This window comes from Mytilus galloprovincialis, chromosome 9, assembly GCF_965363235.1.
Source record: "Mytilus galloprovincialis chromosome 9, xbMytGall1.hap1.1, whole genome shotgun sequence".
NCBI lineage: Eukaryota > Metazoa > Mollusca > Bivalvia > Mytilida > Mytilidae > Mytilus > Mytilus galloprovincialis.
This window is the reverse complement of record NC_134846.1, coordinates 2,585,801-2,605,543: the sequence shown is the minus strand read 5'-3', so window position 1 is coordinate 2,605,543 and position 19,743 is coordinate 2,585,801. Positions and strand designations below refer to the sequence as shown.

General features: G+C 33.1%; 1 protein-coding gene across 2 annotated transcripts; it reads left to right on the top strand.

Annotated features, from left to right (window-relative positions):
- The first annotated feature begins 157 nt into the window (after positions 1-157).
- LOC143044251 (ubiquitin-conjugating enzyme E2 S-like) lies at positions 158-10,041 on the top strand. Of its 2 annotated transcripts, XM_076216179.1 has the most exons (5): positions 158-310; positions 6,606-6,753; positions 7,518-7,708; positions 8,204-8,340; positions 9,359-10,041. In XM_076216179.1, exons 1-5 carry the CDS (start codon positions 302-304, stop codon positions 9,492-9,494), a joined length of 621 nt encoding a protein of 206 aa, XP_076072294.1. In that variant the 5' UTR covers positions 158-301; the 3' UTR covers positions 9,495-10,041. The 2 variants fall into 2 exon arrangements, with proteins under 2 accessions (XP_076072294.1, XP_076072292.1); XM_076216177.1 differs by lacking the exon at positions 158-310 and having other exon boundaries at positions 6,573-6,753.
- The last annotated feature ends 9,702 nt before the right edge of the window (positions 10,042-19,743 follow it).

Sequence of the window (19,743 nt, the reverse complement as noted above, 5' to 3'; positions counted from 1 at the left end):
TTCTCTAGACTTATCCATCTCAAATTTTTAATAATAATTTTTCTGTTTTTTAAATAAGAAGATGATATTTCATTAAGCAACAATATTGTCTTTATTTCTGTCTGTTTTGTTATTATTTTATCGTACCACTAATTTTCTCAAAATTTGAATTAAATTCAAACTACATCTCGTGTAAACGAGACTTCATATTTTAATTCGAAATTGGGTCAAGCAAAATTCTGACGTTTTGAATTATTCTGAAAGGATATTCGTATTATACAGAAATATTTTAACTTATTTTGGACAGAATAACTCAAAAATAATGTCGAACGTAAGTGGTATATGCTGCAATCCAATTTTCTCACAGTTTAATTCAAGGAATTCGACATATTTTTACAAGAATGGATTTGTTTTCATCCAAACTGATTCACAAAAAAAAAAATACACAGATTTTTCGTTGATCTTCCAAGAAATAATTTTTATCTTATTCTGAACTCATTATCTAGGTTTCAAGTTAAAAGAGAGGAAATAATACCATGACAAGAGTAAAAACGTAATATTGCGTAATTGCAAGTAAAAGGGGAAGCGACAGTGAAACAAATGTACCACCCCCCTTTTAAGTTACAAACATAGCCTAGGGCATGTAGAAACAAAAAGCTTGAATAGTTCACAATTCAAAAATTTATAAATAAAAAGACCAGGTATTAAGGGACAGCTGCTAATTAATGCACTGCAGGAATTAAGAAAAATATTATTAAGGGGCTGCAGGACCACAGCGTCATATCGGCTTGAGGAGAACACTATAAGTATACCCTGTGTTGAAGGCCCTACCTTGACCTACATTTGTATAATGGTTTACTTTTATAAATTGTTACTTGGATGGAGAGTTGTCTCATTTGCACTCATACCACATCTTCCTATATCTATAAATATATATAATGTTTAGTAGTCCATACAGTAGTTTTGAATATTTGATAAATAGCCTGCTGTCCTGCTGTTTAATCCATATCGCACAACTTTGATGCGCACCCTTTATCGCATACCCTTTATCAATGTTTATCACACCCCTACCCTTTATCGCATACCCTTTATCACACCCCTACTTTTTTTTCTTTTTTTTCCTACATAGTCAGTTTTTATTTTTGTAAGCTTAAGAAAAAAATTTCCTCAAAATAGGTACGGTCATTCGGGCGTGACAATTTATTGAATGACGTCATTGTTCGGTATGTACATGTGACGTCACGAACGTCAAGTTTTCATACTTTTTGTCACACTAAATGCAACTATAAAAAATACAATAATAAACAAAATATTTTTAAATTATAAGGTAACCTAGGTGCTTTGGATAAGTAATTGAGCAGTTCTTTTAAGGCTTCTCCATCCAAGTAACATAGAGAATAATACATGGAAAAATCCGTATCATATGTTATATCATCTCGAGACACCAATATCAGCCCAAGGGCCTTTAGGCTTCCTTCAGTTCTACTTTTGTCTTGTTTTAAAAGCCTTGCTCGTAAAATCATGAGGCCTTCCCTCCTCAATTATTAAAACCAGCAGTAACTATTTACAGTAATTATTATTTACAAATTAAAACTATAAACATCTGGGATCTACAGAGTTCTAGGTGTGAGAAGCTCCTGTCACGTTCCTCTGGCAGGATGGTAAGGCTGGCCTTGAACTCTTCTAATGTAGTGTGTTCCATTCCCTGGTTGGTGTTGGGAAGAAGGAGTACATGTGTACCTGTACTGGTGTTTTAGAGTACATGTATGCTGTTGGTTTATGCGGTGGCCTCCTCTGATCTGTAAATCTCCGGGTTTGTATAAGTTTGAGGGGTCAATATCTACCAATCTATTGGTGATTTTGTAGGCCATGGTGAGGCGGTCTTCCCCTGAGACACCCCTGAGGGGGTTGGATTTATGACCTTCAAGTAATACGGATTGTGTTTTCTTGCTTAGGAAAAGTTAGGAGGTCTTGTATCCACCTGAGTGTTACTCTACGTATTCTGTAGTAGTCAATTTTTTGGAGGAGTCTCTTGTGGGGCATTGTGTCATTGGCTTTGGAGAAATCAAGCAGGATGATTGGGAGTAGAATTAATGAACATGTTCATTGTACATGTAGCCCAAACATACTTTTGTGTATAATGAAATTTTGATGATATTTTCCCTTAATAGGACAATGTAGGAATGTTCAAGTTGTCAATTTTAAAATTCTTAATTATATAAATGTACATTGGGTGTGCTCATTGTTGAAGGCTGTACAGTTACATACAGTTGTTAATTTCTGTGTTATTTGGTCTCTTTTGGAAAGTTGTCTCATTCATGATCATACCACATCTTCTTTTTTATATTTACATAGTACAACCATAAAAGGGTATTGAAGCACTCAAACAATACATTGGTAGAATAAGAAAACATATGAAATTATAAGAGGAGCATAAGGTCCACTTGCATATTCACCCATGGAGATTTTGAAAAGTTTGACAGTCATGACAGTCACAACAGTGTGCATTAATTGTTCTACATGTATAAATCTGAAACTGAAAAAAATATAAATTGCCTGCTGAAAAGTGATCATCAAATGCACGACTTTGTGCAATGCCAATGAAAATTTATAAAATTTTTAATGAGAGAATGGCTACTTGGCCAAAATGGCAAAATTTTGAATCCTAAAATTGAGAATGGAAATGGGGAATGTGTCAAAGAGACAACAAACCGACCATAGAAAAAACAACAGCAGAAGGTCACCAACAGGTCTTCAATGTAGCAAGAAATCCGGAGGCGTCTTTCAGCTGACCCCTAAACAAATATATATGTATATACTAGTTCAGTGATAATGAACGCCATACTAAACTCCAAATTGTACACACGAAACTAAAATTAAAATAATTCAAGACTAACAAAAGGCCGGAGGCTCCTGACTTGAGACAATCGCAAAAATGCGGTGGGGTTAAACATGTTTATGAGATCTCAACCCTCCCCCTGTACATGTACCTCTAGCCAATGTAGAAAAGTAAACGCATTACAATACGCACATTAAAATTCAGTTCAAAAGAAGTCCGAGTCTGATGTCAGAAGATGTAACCAAAGAAAATAAACAAAATGACAATAATACATAAATAACAACAGACTACTAACAGTTAACTGACATGATAGCTCCAGACTTCAATTAAACTGATTGAAAGATTATGATTTCATCATATGAATATCAGACACAATCCTTCCCCTTAGGGGTTTAGTATCATACCATCATATTCATAACATGTATGAGAAGAACATAACCTGTGTCATGCCAACAACTGGTTTTTAATAAATGTGTTTAGTTCCGATGCAAAGACCCTATAAGTGAATCAGAAACAATATTAACTCCAAAATATGCAATCTTTAATGACCTGACAACAGTATCGTAACTATATCCCTTCTTAATAAGTCTATTCAAAGGTTTTGTTAGTTTCCGAGGTGAATACTGACATTTGTGTGCTTTATAAAGAATATTTTCATAAAAAAATGGATGTGAAATACCAGAACGTATTAGAAGTCTGCATGTTGAGCTATATTTACGAATGATATCCTTTATATACCGATGATAAAATTTAGTAAATGTTTTGACTAGTTTGTGATATCGAAAACCCTGGTGTAATAATTTTTCAGTAATACATAAATTTCTAGCCATTTACATTGTTACATAGATTCCTTTGGTTACATGTACCAATATAATTTGTGAAAAACTACATGTTACTAAGATATAACAATATATTTATGGTTTGATAGCCACAGGTATACAATCACAATGTTGGTGCAATTTTCCAAATTTACCAAATTACATACAGTTTGTATTACATTATATGTAAACATGTACAAGTTTTTATACGACCGCAAATTTTGAAAAAATTTTCGTCGTATATTGCTATCACGTTGGCGTCTGCGTCGTCGTCGTCGTCGTCCGAATACTTTTAGTTTTCGCACTCTAACTTTAGTAAAAGTGAATAGAAATCTATGAAATTTTAACACAAGGTTTATGACCATAAAAGGAAGGTTGGTATTGATTTTGGGAGTTTTGGTCCCAACATTTTAGGAATAAGGGGTCAAAAAGGGCCCAAATAAGCATTTTCTTGGTTTTCGCACCATAACTTTAGTTTAAGTTAATAGAAATCTATGAAATTTTGACGCAAGGTTTATGACCACAAAAGAAAGATTGGGATTGATTTTGGGAGTTTTGGTTTCAATAGTTTAGGAATAAGGGGCCAATAAAGGGCCCAAATAAGCATTTTTCTTGGTTTTTGCACAATAACCTTAGGTTAAGTAAATGGAAATCTATGAAATTTAAACACAATGTTTATGACCACAAAAGGAAGGTTGGTATTTATTTTGGGAGTTTAGGACCCAACAGATTAGGAATTAGGGGCCAAAAAGGGACCCAAATAAGCATTTTTCTTGGTTTTCGCACTATAATGTTAGTATAAGTAAATACAAATCTATGAAATTTAAACACAAGGCTTATGACCATAAAAGGAAGGTTGGTATTGATTTTGGGAGTTTTGGTCCCAACAGTTTAGGAAAAAGGGGCCCAAAGGGTCCAAAATTAAACTTTGTTTGATTTCATCAAAATTGAATAATTGGGGTTCTTTGATATGCCGAATCTAACTGTATATGTAGATTCTCAACTTTTGGTCCCGTTTTCAAATTGGTCTACATTAAGGTCCAAAGGGTCCAAAATTAAACTTAGTTTGATTTTGACAAAAAATGAATCGGTTGGGTTCTTTGATATGTTGAATCTAAAAATGTACTTAGATTCTTGATTATTGAAGTTTTTTTGGTCCAGTTTTCAAATTGGTCTACATTAAGGTCCAAAGGGTCCAAAATTAAACTTTGTTTGATTTCATCAAAAATTGAATCCTTGGGGTTCTTTGATATGCCAAATCTAACTGTGTATGTAGATTCTTCATTTTTGGTCCTGTTTTCAAATTTCAAATTCTACATTAAAGTCCAAAGGGTCCAAAATTAAACTAAGTTTGATTTTAACAAAAATTGAATTCTTGGGCCTCTTTGATATGCTGAATCTAAACATGTACTTAGATTTTTGATTATGGGCCCAGTTTTCAAGTTGGTCCAAATCAGGATCTAAAATTATTATATTAAGTATTGTGCAATAGCAAGTCTTTTCAATTGCACAGTATTGTGCAATGGCAAGAAATATCTAATTGCACAATATTGTGAAATAGCAAATTTTTTTTAATTAGAGTTATCTTTCTTTGTCCAGAATAGTAAGCAAGAAATATCCTATTTGTGCAATAGCAAGAATTTTTTTTAATTGGAGTTATCTTTCTTTGTCCAGAATCAACTTAAATCTTTGTTATATACAATATACAATGTATATACACTTTTTACTACCAACTGATAAATTTAAATAATCTTTACCATTCAGTGATAACAAGCAGTTTTTTTACATCTTAATATTTTATGATGTATTTAAATGAGTAGTTATTGTTGCAAACTCCATTAGAAATTTGAATTGATATCAGTTTTGAAAAAGGGAAACGGGGATGTGAAAAAAAAGGGGGGGGGTTAAATTTTTCTCATTTCAGATTTCATAAATAAAAAGAAAATTTCTTCAAACATTTTTTTGAGAGGATTAATATTCAACAGCATAGTGATTTGCTCAAAGGCAAAAAAAACCTTTTAAGTTCATTAGACCACATTCATTCTGTGTCAGAAACCTATGCTGTGTCAACTATTTAATTTTAGATTTAAAAAGTTTGAAGAAGAAATCTTTAATTGATTTGTAAAATCTTGGCATTTGTTTTGTGTAAAAAAAAACCATGTAATGTCAAAAATTTGATCACAATCCAAATTCAGAGCTGTATCATGCTTGAATGTTTTGTCCATACTTGCCCCAACTGTTCAGGGTTCGACCTCTGCGGTCGTATAAAGCTGCGCCCTGCGGAGCACCTGGTTCTTTGTGTATTGCTCTAATCCAGTGTGTTTAAAAATTCTACCGAACAGAACTACCATGACCAGTCTATATAATGATACATGGACATACAAACAGTATATCTCTGTAAATATGTTATTAGATTTACATGTTTTATCCGATTTATACCATGTATAAAATGTAAAATGTTATCTTTGCTGGCTTTGCATATTTAATAGAGGAACTACATGAACATGATGAATCATTTGATCACAGGATAGGCATGACAGGATAGATATTAATCCTAGAAATTCTCGAAAGAACTGTGGAATTTTAAGAATGTTACATATGTACATGATGTATTTCCATATTGCCCAAAATCAATCAAGATCTAATAAATTTTAAACCATGATAACAAATCCAGAAAATTGAAACCGTTACGAATACTTTAAATTATATTAACATTATTAAGGCAGGTGCTACCTGTTGAACTTTTTTTTTTTTTTAAAGTCAATTGCTTTTTGCTGACTTTGCCATGATGAGACTTCCGTATTTGTGACCAGGTGACCTAGATTCATGCCAAACTGGTCGAAATAGATTATTCTATGATAAATGGAAATCAAGCTGTTAAGTTGTCAACCTTCATTTAATACTCATCAAAATCCATGTGATTATTTGCAAATTTTTAAGAAAAGTTTTTGATGTCTATTTATTTGCAGGTTTCAAATGTTGAAAATTTATCACCACAAGTAATCAGAAGTCTTGCTAAAGAAATAGCCGATTTATGTAACGACCCTCCTGAAGGCATCAAGATTTTTCCTAATGATGAAGACATTACAGATATACAAGCACACATTGAAGGCCCAGGTAAGATCAATAGTAAGGACAAAATAAAACAAAAAAACTTGTGTTTATAGGGTTTCCCTATACATGCTATAGCCTCATTTGTACCTACCTTATTACTGGTACCTCAAAATGCTTTTTCTTAGGCTTTGTTTCCACAATTTTTTGGTAGTGATTATGTTAAGAATGTAGACCTCACTTGTGCTATACACATTGTACTCGGGTTAAAAAATTGAAAAAAATGATATAAAAGGAATTGCACTTTTAGCATTATTGAGTGGCTAAAGTGAAACAAAACCAGATAGTGAAAACAATCACTCTCTCGTTCCATAAAGTGAACAATTGTAAAAGCAACTTTTTTGTAAAACTGATAAAAGGTCATTCATACACTTAAATACACTCATACATTAATTGTACATGTAATAATGCAAATGTCTTAATAAAAAAAAATTATTGCAGAGGAGCTAAAAGTTTGGACAATTCAAATGGAAATAAAAATGTTTGGAAGCTTAAACAAAATTAACATGATTAACAAAGGTTAATTCCAGAACTACAAAAAAAAAAGAATATATCTAAATACTGCTGATGATTGTGTGTTCATTCACTCTGAATACCAATGGTTTATGGTTTAAAAGATATAATTTTATGACAGTATCGTAAATCAGGGTATGATCAATCCCCCTTTCCATTCTGATTCACTCAACACTTGGTCTTGTGATTTATGACGTTTTATTGTGTACGGTAAATTTACTTGACATTAATTTGACTGAAAACTTTTCTTGTTTCAGCGGGAACACCATATGCAGGAGGATCATTTAGAATGAAACTAGTACTTGGTAAAAATTTCCCATCAGAACCACCAAAAGGATTTTTTTTAACAAGAATATTTCACCCAAATGTTGCAAGTAATGGTGAAATTTGTGTTAATACATTGAAAAAAGACTGGAAAGCTGAATTAGGAATTAAACATATATTACTAGTAAGTTCATTTTATGCAAAGAAGGCTTTCTGTTGAAAAAAGTGGACATCTTACAATGTAATTTCTGTTGACTTTTGGTGTTGCAAAAACAAGCAAACATTTTTTGTTACATCAGTAAAACAGAAAACCAACAATAACAATGAATAAAAACATCCAAAAGCATTAACATTTATGACTGAATGGCCTTTAGCAATGACAGAAGTTGTCTGTAAAAATTATAAATAAATTAAAAGTTCTAAAGTTCCATACATGTATTGAGCTGGTCATCATAACAGATGAAAAATATCAATCATACATGTACCAGTGGTGTTAAAACATGGAATCAAAAATCACAATCTGAAAGACAACATATGAAAACCTTGATTCAAGAAGAAGGGGATGGGATTGTGAAAAAACTAGAAATCGTGTCCACAAGATTAAAATGATATTTACTTTTTGAAAGAAAATGAGCTAACACATGAACAGTCATGAATATTATATTTTGTTTCATTTCAGACCATTAAATGTTTACTAATAGTACCAAACCCAGAATCTGCATTAAATGAAGAGGCAGGAAAATTACTTTTAGAACAATATGAAGATTATTCCACGAGGGCAAAACTTTATACAGAAATACACGCCAAACCTATGAAGTAAGTGTATAGTTATAAAAAAGAGGATGTGGTATGATTGAAAATGATACAACTCTTCAAAAGACACAGGAAATTATATATATAGATTTGTACTTCAGCTCAGGCATGACATATCGATTCGGTGTGAGAACATATGATAAAAATTCTTAATGGTTCCCTGTGTTGAACCTACGGAAAGAACATATCTTTTTATTTATATATATATTTTTACAACTTGTTTATTCAATATTTTTTGGCAAAACAGACATGACAGAGTTTACATCTGAGTGGGAATGATTGAAATGACAAAACCAATGTAAAGGAAGTACACCACTAATTAATGGCCCCTTTGCTTTCTATGTTAAATTCCTCAATTTCGAGTGGTCACAGCTCTTTTATCTTAAGTTCAAATAAAGTGACAATCATTGCATGTCAAAGCAACACCTTCTGGTGTCCTGTACTGAAAAAATCAACATACCTTACATGGCATATAAGAAAGAACTGGTTCCCCGAACTTCGGATGTACCAAACCAGGTACTTCCGATCTGACAAAACGGCAAAATGTACCCTCCTTTTTAAATTTCATGCCATTTTTTTATTATTCAAATTTATCAGTCAAAAATTGCTCTGCAATGATCACCAGTCATGCAGCTTTCATTTAATACCAGAATTAGTAAAATATTTTAAATATTTTGAAAGTTATGTCCATGCGTAGGAACTATTTTGTGTTAAATATGTACTACTTTCTGGTATGTGCTTTCTGGCTGGGCCTAAATTAGTGGTGTTACACCTAAAAAGTATTAAGGCTGAACTAAACTATCCAAAGGGAATCACTAAGCTGTTGGAATCCATTGACCGTGCTGATGGCTCTTTTCATAATTTTTGCCAACAACGATCATAATTAGTCATCGTGCAGAATTGATTATATCATCAATACCGGGTAGTTGTATGTACTTGATTCTAAAATGATTTTGCAAGGAAAAATCAATTATGAGTTAATATAGTATGTAAAATTGTAATTCTGTTGTTAATTTTTTAGATGTATGGAGGAAAAAGAAATCCCATCACTGAGTAAAAATTGTTTAGAAGGACCATTGGCAAAAAAACATGCAGGAGACAAAAAAGTGATAGACAAAAAGAAAAAAGAGAAGAAAAAAGTGTTAAAAAGATTGTGATATAATGTATTTGTGTATGTTAATCATGTATTTATTCATACAATGATAGTATTTATGCGTGAAGAGAAGTGGACGCAATTGGCCTTCTTGGTTTATATGATGAGTGTGTAAATGCGATTTGTGTGTGTATGATTTTATGAACCAGGAATTTTATATGAAATTGACAACCTTCTTGTATAAAAGGAAATCATGAAGTACCATTATATTCATTCATAGCTCGACAAAACAATTCGGTGACATTTGTTGTACGTCCAGCGATATTTTTGTAATGTATTAATTACCAGCTGCAATATAATTGTAACGGTGAAATGTGTACACAACGATCTGGTCGTTTTTATTTGTTTATTTATTTAATTAATTTTTTGTTTATAAAAATTTTATTTCTTAGAAAATCTACTCATTTACATTTTCTAAGTTTTTTTTTTTAATTTTATGACCTGAAGTCTGTGAATGCTTCATGTTCCATTTTTCATTTGTATCATAAAATTCTTAATTATATATATTATATGTGTCTAATAATAAATTTGAAATGAAAATGAAAATCAAAGGATCTTAATTACTCTATAATGTTATGCATACTAAGTAGATGTGGTACACTGCCAATGAGAAGCAATGAGACAACTATGAACAAGAATCTTTGACTTCCTGTAAATTCATTATTTTTTGTTGGGTAACAACTTATTGTGGAGTTTGTTGGATCAGGGAAACGAATTACAAATATGCTTTATGAACAAATGTGCAAACTTTTGTAAAACCACAAAATGAAATACAATAAAAAATGTGAGTTCACCTCAATCCAAAAAAAACAACTGAATCAACAAAAACAAATTAATTCACAGTAAATGCTAGCAACTGTGGTGACGGTACGATTGTCAACAATGAGCAAAACCTGTAACAAATAGCAAGCAATAAAAGGTTTGACATGACAAAATGTAAAAAAAAGTGTCAAACAAATGAACAAGACAAAATGCCTGATTTATTTACAAATAATGTATATTTGCCTCTTTTCAAGGTCATTCAGGTGTCCGACATGAGAGCACCATGTAAAAATACAACTTTCAATACTGAGTTGATGTCACTAAGAATAGTTCAACACACAAATAGTTCTTTCTTAAGGGTTGGGGAGGGGGGGGGGGAATTCAAAGATGTTTCAGCATCATCTCTGAAGACATCAGTAATGTTTGCAATGTAAAACAATGTAATTTTCAAACAGTTATTTAAAGATCGATTTCTGTACTGTGATGTAGCAACACTATCATAACTAATTGAAGCACACACACATACTTTTAGGAATCATGATTTATCAACACAAGTTCAGTTGAATTTTATAAATATTCTTATACCTTTCCCTAAAAAGGGGATATAAGGTGATACAAATATTTGTCTGCCACAAGCAAAAGTTTCCATGTAATAAGAAAAATAAACAAAGTAATATACTTTAAACATGTTAAATCACTAATAGAGTAAAATCAAGTTTAATCTTGGTTCTGATATGTACAGTTTCTGCAACTTACTGACCTTAAAAGTTGGGGTTTCTTAGGTGTTGGAATGATCATATGGAAATAACCCTGGAGTCTTGACCAAATCTCTTGAAACTTAGAACACAATTACATGAACCAGAAAAATAGTCAATATAAATAAGAAGACGTGGTATGAGACAACTCTCCATCCAAGTCACAATATATACAAAGTAAACATTCATAGGTCAAAGTACAGCCTTCAACAGGGAGCCTTGGCAAGCTATAAAGGGCCCCAAAATAACTAGTGTATAACAATTGCAACAGGAAAACCAACATACTAATCAAGTTCTATTTTGACATTTTAATTTCACAAGTCAAGTTTCCTTAAAATTGAAATTGTTTAGTTTCAAGATGAAATAGTCACTTGACCATTTGCTGTGAAAATTATGCACAATGTCGTGCATCATAATATGCCGATCTTATTCAATTTTTAGGGCCTCATTATCACTTGATGTTATGTTTGAGGTTGTTAATTTAAACAACCTTCGATAGTAGAGGGGCATTATGTTTTCTGGTCTGTGTGTCTGTCTGTTCATTTAATCTGTCCTGCTTCAGGTTAAAGTTTTTGGTCAAGGTAGTTTTTGATGAAGTTGAAGTCCAATCAACTTGAAACTTAGTACACATGTTCCCTATGATATGATATTTATAATTTAAATGACAAATTAGAGTTTTTACCCTAATTTCATGGTCCACTGAACTTAGAAAATGAAAGTGCGAGTGGGGCATCTGTGTACAGGGGACACATTCTTGTTACTCCAATTTTAATTGACTAGGATTGTAAGTTATCCTATCAAAAGCCTGTGGTTCTCTCCAGTCACTGGCTTCATCCATCATAAAAACAAGGCCAACAAACAAATAGCACAGTAGTACTGACATTTGTGTTAAACACCAATCAATCAAAAGTTATTTCCCTTAGTATACTTTCAGCCTTAGATTTAATTTCAAGATAAACGTTAGAGTTCTACATTACCATATTATATAAAATTTGAACACAATGTCAAAAATGTAAACCTACAGATCAAACAAAATTTTTAATAGGAGTAAAATGCGAGTTTGATCTGAGCGTCACTGATGAGTCTTATGTAGACGAAACATGTATAAAATTATAATCCTGGTACTTTTGAAAACTATTTACACAACTGGGTCGATGCCACTGCTAGTGGACGTTTCGTCCCCGAGGGTATCACCAGCCCAGTAGTCAGCACTTCGGGGTTGACATGAATATCAATTATATGGTCATTTTATAAATTTTCTGTTTACAAAACTTTTTTCGAAAAAACTAAGGATTTTCTTACCCCAGGAGAAGATTACCTTAGCTGTATTTGGCACAACTTTTTGAAATTTTGGGTCCTCAATGCTCTTCAACTTTGTATTTGTTTGGCTTTTTAACTATTTTGATCTGAGCGTCACTGATGAGTCTTATGTAGACGAAACGCGCGTCTGGCGTATAAAATTATAATCCTGGTACTTTTGAAAACTATTGTCTATAAACTAAAAAAAAGCTATACAATGTATATAGAGATTACATGTATAGATCTGTATCTGATATGCCATCCATTCCCAGTTGATACTATTGGAAAACTTATAGTTTTTTGTATGTGAATGACCATTGTTTTACCATTCTTTTCTTTGTCTATTATCATGAAAGCTATAAAAGATAGAGATTGAATTTAAATTGCAAGAAAAGATCAGCATTGAGTCAACATCTCCAAAATTGTGTCTCTGATACCATCATCATTACCAAACCAGGGAAATAAAACTGCTCCTCAAGTATTTCAGATACCAAAAAGTGTCTAATTAGATACATGTACCAAAATCATCCCCAAACCACCATAGAAATAAAAAAAACTCTCCCTCAAGTGTCTCAGATACGATAATCATCATCAAACCAGAGAAATTGAGCTGTTCTTTAGGTTTCTCAGATTTGAGATCATCACCAATCCCGAAAAATATAACTATTCCTCAAGTGTTTCAGATCCCATAATCATCACAAAATCAGAGAAATAAAACAACCCTTTATACCATAATCATCCCCAAAGCAGAGAAATAAAACTGACGCAAGTATCTCAGTTACCATAATCATCACCAAACCAGAGAAATAAAACTGCCTCAAGTATATCAGATATCACAATCATCACCGAACCAGAGAAATAAAACTCCATTAAGTACTAGTACCTCAGATACCATTATCATCACTAAACCAGAGAAATAAAACTGTCTCTCGAGTATCTCAGTTACCATTATCATCACTAAACCAGAAAAATAAGACTGTTCCTCAAGTATCTCAGATACCAAAACCGGGAAATAAAACTGTCCCTGGAGTGTCTCATGTACAATAATCATCATCAAACAGAGAGAAATGAAACTGTTTTTCAAGTATATCAGACACCATAATCATCACCAAATCAGATGGAATAAAACTGTCTCTTAAGTATATCGGATTCCATAATCATTACCAAACCAGAGAAATAAAACGGTTCATCAAGAATCTGGGATACCATAATCATCACCAAACAGGAGAAAAAACACTGTCCTTTAAGTATCTCAGATATCATAATCATTACGAGACAAGAGAAATAAAACAGTTCTTCAAGTGTCTCATATACCATTATCATCACCAAAGCAGAAAAAAAATAAAACTCAATAAAGTGTCTCGGATACCATAAGATCCCATAGCCAGCACAAAAATCAAAGAAATAAAGTTTAAACTGTTCCTCAAGTGCCTCAGATATCATAACAATCACCAAACCAGAGAAATTAAAGGTAAACTATCCATCAAGTACAAAAAGTTAATGTATCTCAGATACCATAATTATCACCGGCAAACAAGAGAAATATAACTGTTCCTCAAGTATCGCATATGCCATAATAATAAACAAACCAGAGAAATGAAATTGTCCCTCAAGTCTCTCAGATACCATTATTATCTCAAAACCAGATAAATAAAGCTGTCCGTCATGTGTCTTAGATACCATAATCACCACCAAACCAGAGAAATATAACTGTTTCTCGAGAATCTGTGATTCAATCATCATCATGCACCAAACCAGAGAAATACAACTATCCCTCAAATAATTCAAATAGCATAATCATCTCCAAACCAGAGATATAGAGTTGTCTTGTATCTCAGATACGAAAATCCTCACCAATCCAGAATACTTAAACTGTCCCTCAATTGTCTCAGATACCATTATCATTACCAAAACATAGAAATAAAATCCCCCCAAGTGTCTCAGATACCATATTCATCGCCAAACCAGAGAAATAAAACTGCACCTCAATTATCTCAGATACCAAGATCATCACGTAAATCAAGAATAAAACAGTTCCTCAAGGATCTCAAATACCATAATCATCACCAAACAGAGAAATAAAATTGTATCTCAAGTGTCTCGGATACCATTATCATCACAAAACCAGAGAAACTGAAAACTTGCTCTTTTATGAATTGTATACCATAACCAACAGGTTAACTTATATTTGGTATATTGAATGATCGTAAATTGTAGTATCTGACTGGTAGTGGTAGATCTTATCTGCCCTTGCCCTCAATATCATTGGTCAATGTTAAGTTTTTTCGGTTTGGTTTATTTTACAGATACTATATAAAGCAATTGATAAGCTGAATTTGTTGTAATTATGATATTAAGACGAACATGTTTGTCTGGCAGGTGTCAGTTGACCATGACCTGTTATCTCACCTTGTCTGAAAGAACCAAGTTAGCTGTTCTCATCTGTTCGTCTTTTTTGTGCTTTGTAGAGAATATTAACATAAAAGATTGGATGTGAAATACATGAACGTATAAGATGTCTACATGTTAATTTATATTAACCAATGATGTCCTAGCTTGTACCGATGATAAAATTTAGTAAATGTTTTGAATAGTTTGTGATAACTAAAACCCTGGTGCAATATTGCAGAGATTTATTTCTTTAAAATAAAATACGTTGTTACATACACTAGCGAATCGAACAAGTTGAAATATATAAACACCATGAGATGGTGACTAAGAAACGTCACATCTAAAAGTAGATATTAACAATAGGAAATGAAAAATCATCTCCTTTATCATAAATTTTGGTATTAAAGACATTATATGTTAAGACCCAAGAAAGGGCAGTGTTCATTGTTAGTATTGGCTTTGTTTCAATTCAGTTTGGCAGGATTAATATCTTTGGTGTACATACTGAAGTCGTTTTTTTTGAAAGCCAATACATCATCCAAAAATATAAAAAGTGTTTTTTCAATTTTTGCATCAAATGTTGTTTCATTGGGTCTTTGCTGATTTTAGTCATAAATTGTAACTCATAACAATTAATACAGAAACAGGTCCGCAATGAGTGGTGCATATTTATTCCCCATTGTAATTCCGATAATTATATACATAATCTTCATAACGAACAAAAATGTTATCTAGTAAAAATTCAAGGGCAGTTAAAGTATCAAAGCAAATCCAATTGACATAGTTATTTTGTTTGTTGTTACTAAAAAAAAAACCACAACAGCATCGACATATCTAGTGTGGGAATTTATCGCTACATTAAAGACCTGTTGGTGACCTTCTGCTGTTGTTTTTTTTCTATGGTCGGGTTGTTGTCTCTTTGGCACATTCCCTATTTCCATTCTCAATTTTAGTTATTAAATTTTGCATAAGATGTTAATTCGATGATGGGTCTTTGCTGCTTTCAGTGATAAATTGTAACTTATAACAATACAGAAACAGGTCGATGCTGTATTGTCTCTCAATATGCTCAATAATGACGACTTCAGTATGGGCATTTAAAGTCAGAATGCGAACATATATTTCAAACTGTTGTGTTTTTTTTAGTAACAACAAACAAAATAACTATGTCAATTGGATTTGCTTTGATACTTTAACTGCCTTTGAATTTTTACTAGATAACATTTTTGTTCGTTATGAAGATTATGTCTATAATTATCGGAATTACAATGGGGAATAAATATGCACCACTCATTGCGGACCTGTTTCTGTATTAATTGTTATGAGTTACAATTTATGACTAAAATCAGCAAAGACCCAATGAAACAACATTTGATGCAAAAATTGAAAAACACTTTTAGATATTTCGATGCTGTATTGTCTATCAATATGCTCAATAATGACGACTTCAGTATGGGCATTTAAAGTCAGAATGCGAACATATATTTCAAACTGTTTTAGGTCATTTCTAAGTAACAACAAAGAAATGAACTATGTCAATTAGATTTGCTTTGATACTTTAACTGAGGCCCCCACAGGATACCCCCTCAGGTCGTAAGGTCGCTTTTAAATTCGTCGAGAGGTCATTTCTAAGGGAAATGTATAGGTCGCAGGTCGTTTTTCCCGACAGAGAGGACGGAAGTCGATCGGAGGTCGTTTTTTCCAAATTTTACAGGTCGCAGGTCGTTTTTAGAAGGCCCTCAGGTCGGAAGTCGCCTCTAAAAAGCCCAGAGGTCGCAGGTCGTTTTTGACCCTGTGGGAGCCTCTTAACTGCCTTTGAATTTTTACTAGTTAACATTTTTGTTCGCTCTGAAGATTCTGTATATGATTATCATAATTGGAGGTATGTACGGACAATTAAAATAAAACAATATGCCCAACGTTCAGTTGCGCTGGCACAAAAATTTTGAGAAACTAAGGATTTTCTTATCCCACGCATAGATTACCTTAGCCGTATTTGACACAACACATTGGCGGATCCAGAACCCCCTTTCTTTTGCCGATCAATGCATTTGAATGGGGACATATAGTTGGACCCCCCCCCCCCTTGTCCTGGGTTGGGAACCCCCCTTTTTAAAATGGCTGGATCCGCCCCTGCAACATTTTAGAATTTTAGGTCCTAAATGCTCTTCAACTTTGTACTTGTTTGGCTTTATAACTGTTTTGATCTGAGCATCACTGATAAGTCTTGTGTAGACGAAATGCGCGTCTGGCGTTTTTTTACACGACTGGGTCGATGACATTGCTGGTGGACGTTTCGACCCCGAAGGTATCACCAGCCCAGTAGTCAGCACTTAGATGTTGACATGAATATCAATTATATGGTCATTTTAATAAAAAAAATTAACAAAACTTTGAACTTTTTCGAAAAAAATTTGATTTGTCACAGGCATATACTACCTTAGCAGTACATATTTGCCGTTCTACTATTTTGATCCGAGTCACTGATGAGCCTGATGTAGATGAAACACACATCTGGTACATTTGGTAACTATTACCAGTACATACAACTTAAGCCCTTCACATACTTTTTCTCATGATATATCTCTGGTGAACTACTGGATTGGATTACTATTGTATCATAAATCCAGCACTTGGTTTTCTTGTTTAAAAACTGTCAATACAGAGCAAGTTTTGCTCATGGTTGAAGGCTGTATGGTGTCCTTCAGTAGCTTAAATCTACTTTATTTGGACTGTGGTAGATAGGTGTCTTATTGGCAAGTATACCACATCTTCTTATTTTTAACAAATGCAAAATCACTGCAATTTTTTATTTTCATCTCGATATGAAGTAAGGCCTTCACCACTCAGCTCACCTAAGGCATCTTGTTAAATTCATCTAACTCCTCCATAATAAACATGACAACTATAGCTTACAAAATCAAATCAAATCTGTATTAGGCAATGACTAGTTCAGACCATTTTAAAAACAAGAATGCACACCCTGAAATGTCTCGCCTTGTATACTAATCATTGATATTATGTTGATAGTCCTAGGTATAAAGCTAAGCTTTATTACAACTGTCACATAAACTTAACATTAACCAAGATAACTAAACAAAGACCAATGAACCTTGAAAATGAGGTCAAGGTCAGATGAAACATGCCAGGCAGACATGTACAGCTAACAATGCTTCTATACAACATATATAGTTGACCCATTACTTATAGTTTAAGAAAAATAGACCAAAACACAAAAACTTAACACTGTGAAATGAACCGTGAAAATGAGGTCAGGGTCAAATAAATCTGCGTGACTGACATAAAGATCATAAAATATTTCCATACACCAAATATAGTTGACCTATGGCATATAGTATTAGATAAAAAGCCCAAAACTCAAAAACTTAACTTTGACCACTGAACCATGAAAATGAGGTCAGGGTCACATGACATTTGCCCGCTAGATATGTACACCTTACAATCATTCCATACAACACATATAGTAGACCTATTGCATATAGTATGAGAAAAACAGACCAAAACACAAAAATTTAATTATAACCACTGAACCATGAAAATGAGGTCAAGGTCAGATGACACCTGCCAGTTGGACATGTACACCTTACAGTCCTTCCATACACCGAATATACCAGCCCTATTGCTTATAGTATCTGAGACCAAAACTTAACCTTGTTCACTGATCCATGAAATGAGGTCGAGGTCAAGTGAAAACTGTCTGACAGACATGAGGACCTTGCAAGGTACGCACATATCAAATATAGTTATCCTATTACTTATAATAAGAGTTTTTTTCAAGTGGTCACTGAACCATGAAAATGAGGTCAAGGACATTGGACATTTGACTGACGGAAACTTCGTAACATGAAGCATCTGTATACAAAGTATGAAGTATCCAGGTCTTCTACCTTCTAAAATATAAAGCTTTTAAGAAGTGAGCTAACGCCGCCGCCGCCGGATCACTATCCCTATGTCGAGCTTTCTGCAACAAAAGTTGCAGGCTGGAAAACCAGATGCTCCGCAGGGCACAGCTTTATACCACCGCAGAGGTCGAACCCTGAACAGTTGGGGCAAGTATGGACACAACATTTAAGCTTGATACAGCTCTGAATTTGGATTGTGATTAAATAGTTGACACAGCATAGGTTTCTGACACAGAATGAATGTGGTCTAAGAACTTAAACTTAAAAACTTCAAAATTTTAAATTGGACATTTAACTTGAAAACTGAGCCAATAATAAAAAATCCAAGTACATGTTTAGTTTCAGCATATCAAAGAACCACAAAAATTCAATTTAAAAAAAAATCAAACTACATGTAAGTTTAATTTTGGACCCTTTGAACCTTAGTGTAGACCAATTTGAAAACGAGACCAAAAATTAAGAAACTAAATACACAATTAGATTTGGCATATCAAAGAACCCCCAAGTATTCATTTTTTTATGAAATCAAACGAAGTTTAATTTTGGACCCTTTTGTCCCCTAATTCCTAAACTGTTGGGACCAAAATTCTCCAAATCAATCCCAACCTTCCTATTATGGTCATAAACTTTATTTTAAATTTCATAGATTTCTGTTTACTTATACTAAAGTTATTGAGCGAAAACCAAGAAAAATGCTTATTTGGGCCCTTTTTGGCCCCTCATTCCTTAACTGTTGGGAAAAAAACTCCCAAAATCAATTCCAACCTTCCTTTTATGGTCATAAACCTTGTGTTTAAATGTCATAGATTTCTATTTAATTTTACTATAAAAGTTATAGTGCGAAAACCAAATGTCTTCGGACGACGCCAACATCATACCAATATACGACCAAAACATTTTCAATTCTTGCGGTCGTATAACAGGAATGTGTCCATAGTACATGGATGCCTCACTCACATTTTTTTTTCTATGCTAACTGGACCTTGAAATTAGGGTCAAAGCCCTAATTTGGTGTTAAAATTAGAAAGATCATAACATAGGAACATGTTTACTAAGTTTCAATTTGATTGTTCTTCAACTTCATCAAAAACTACCTGGACTAAAAACTTTAACCTGAAGCAGG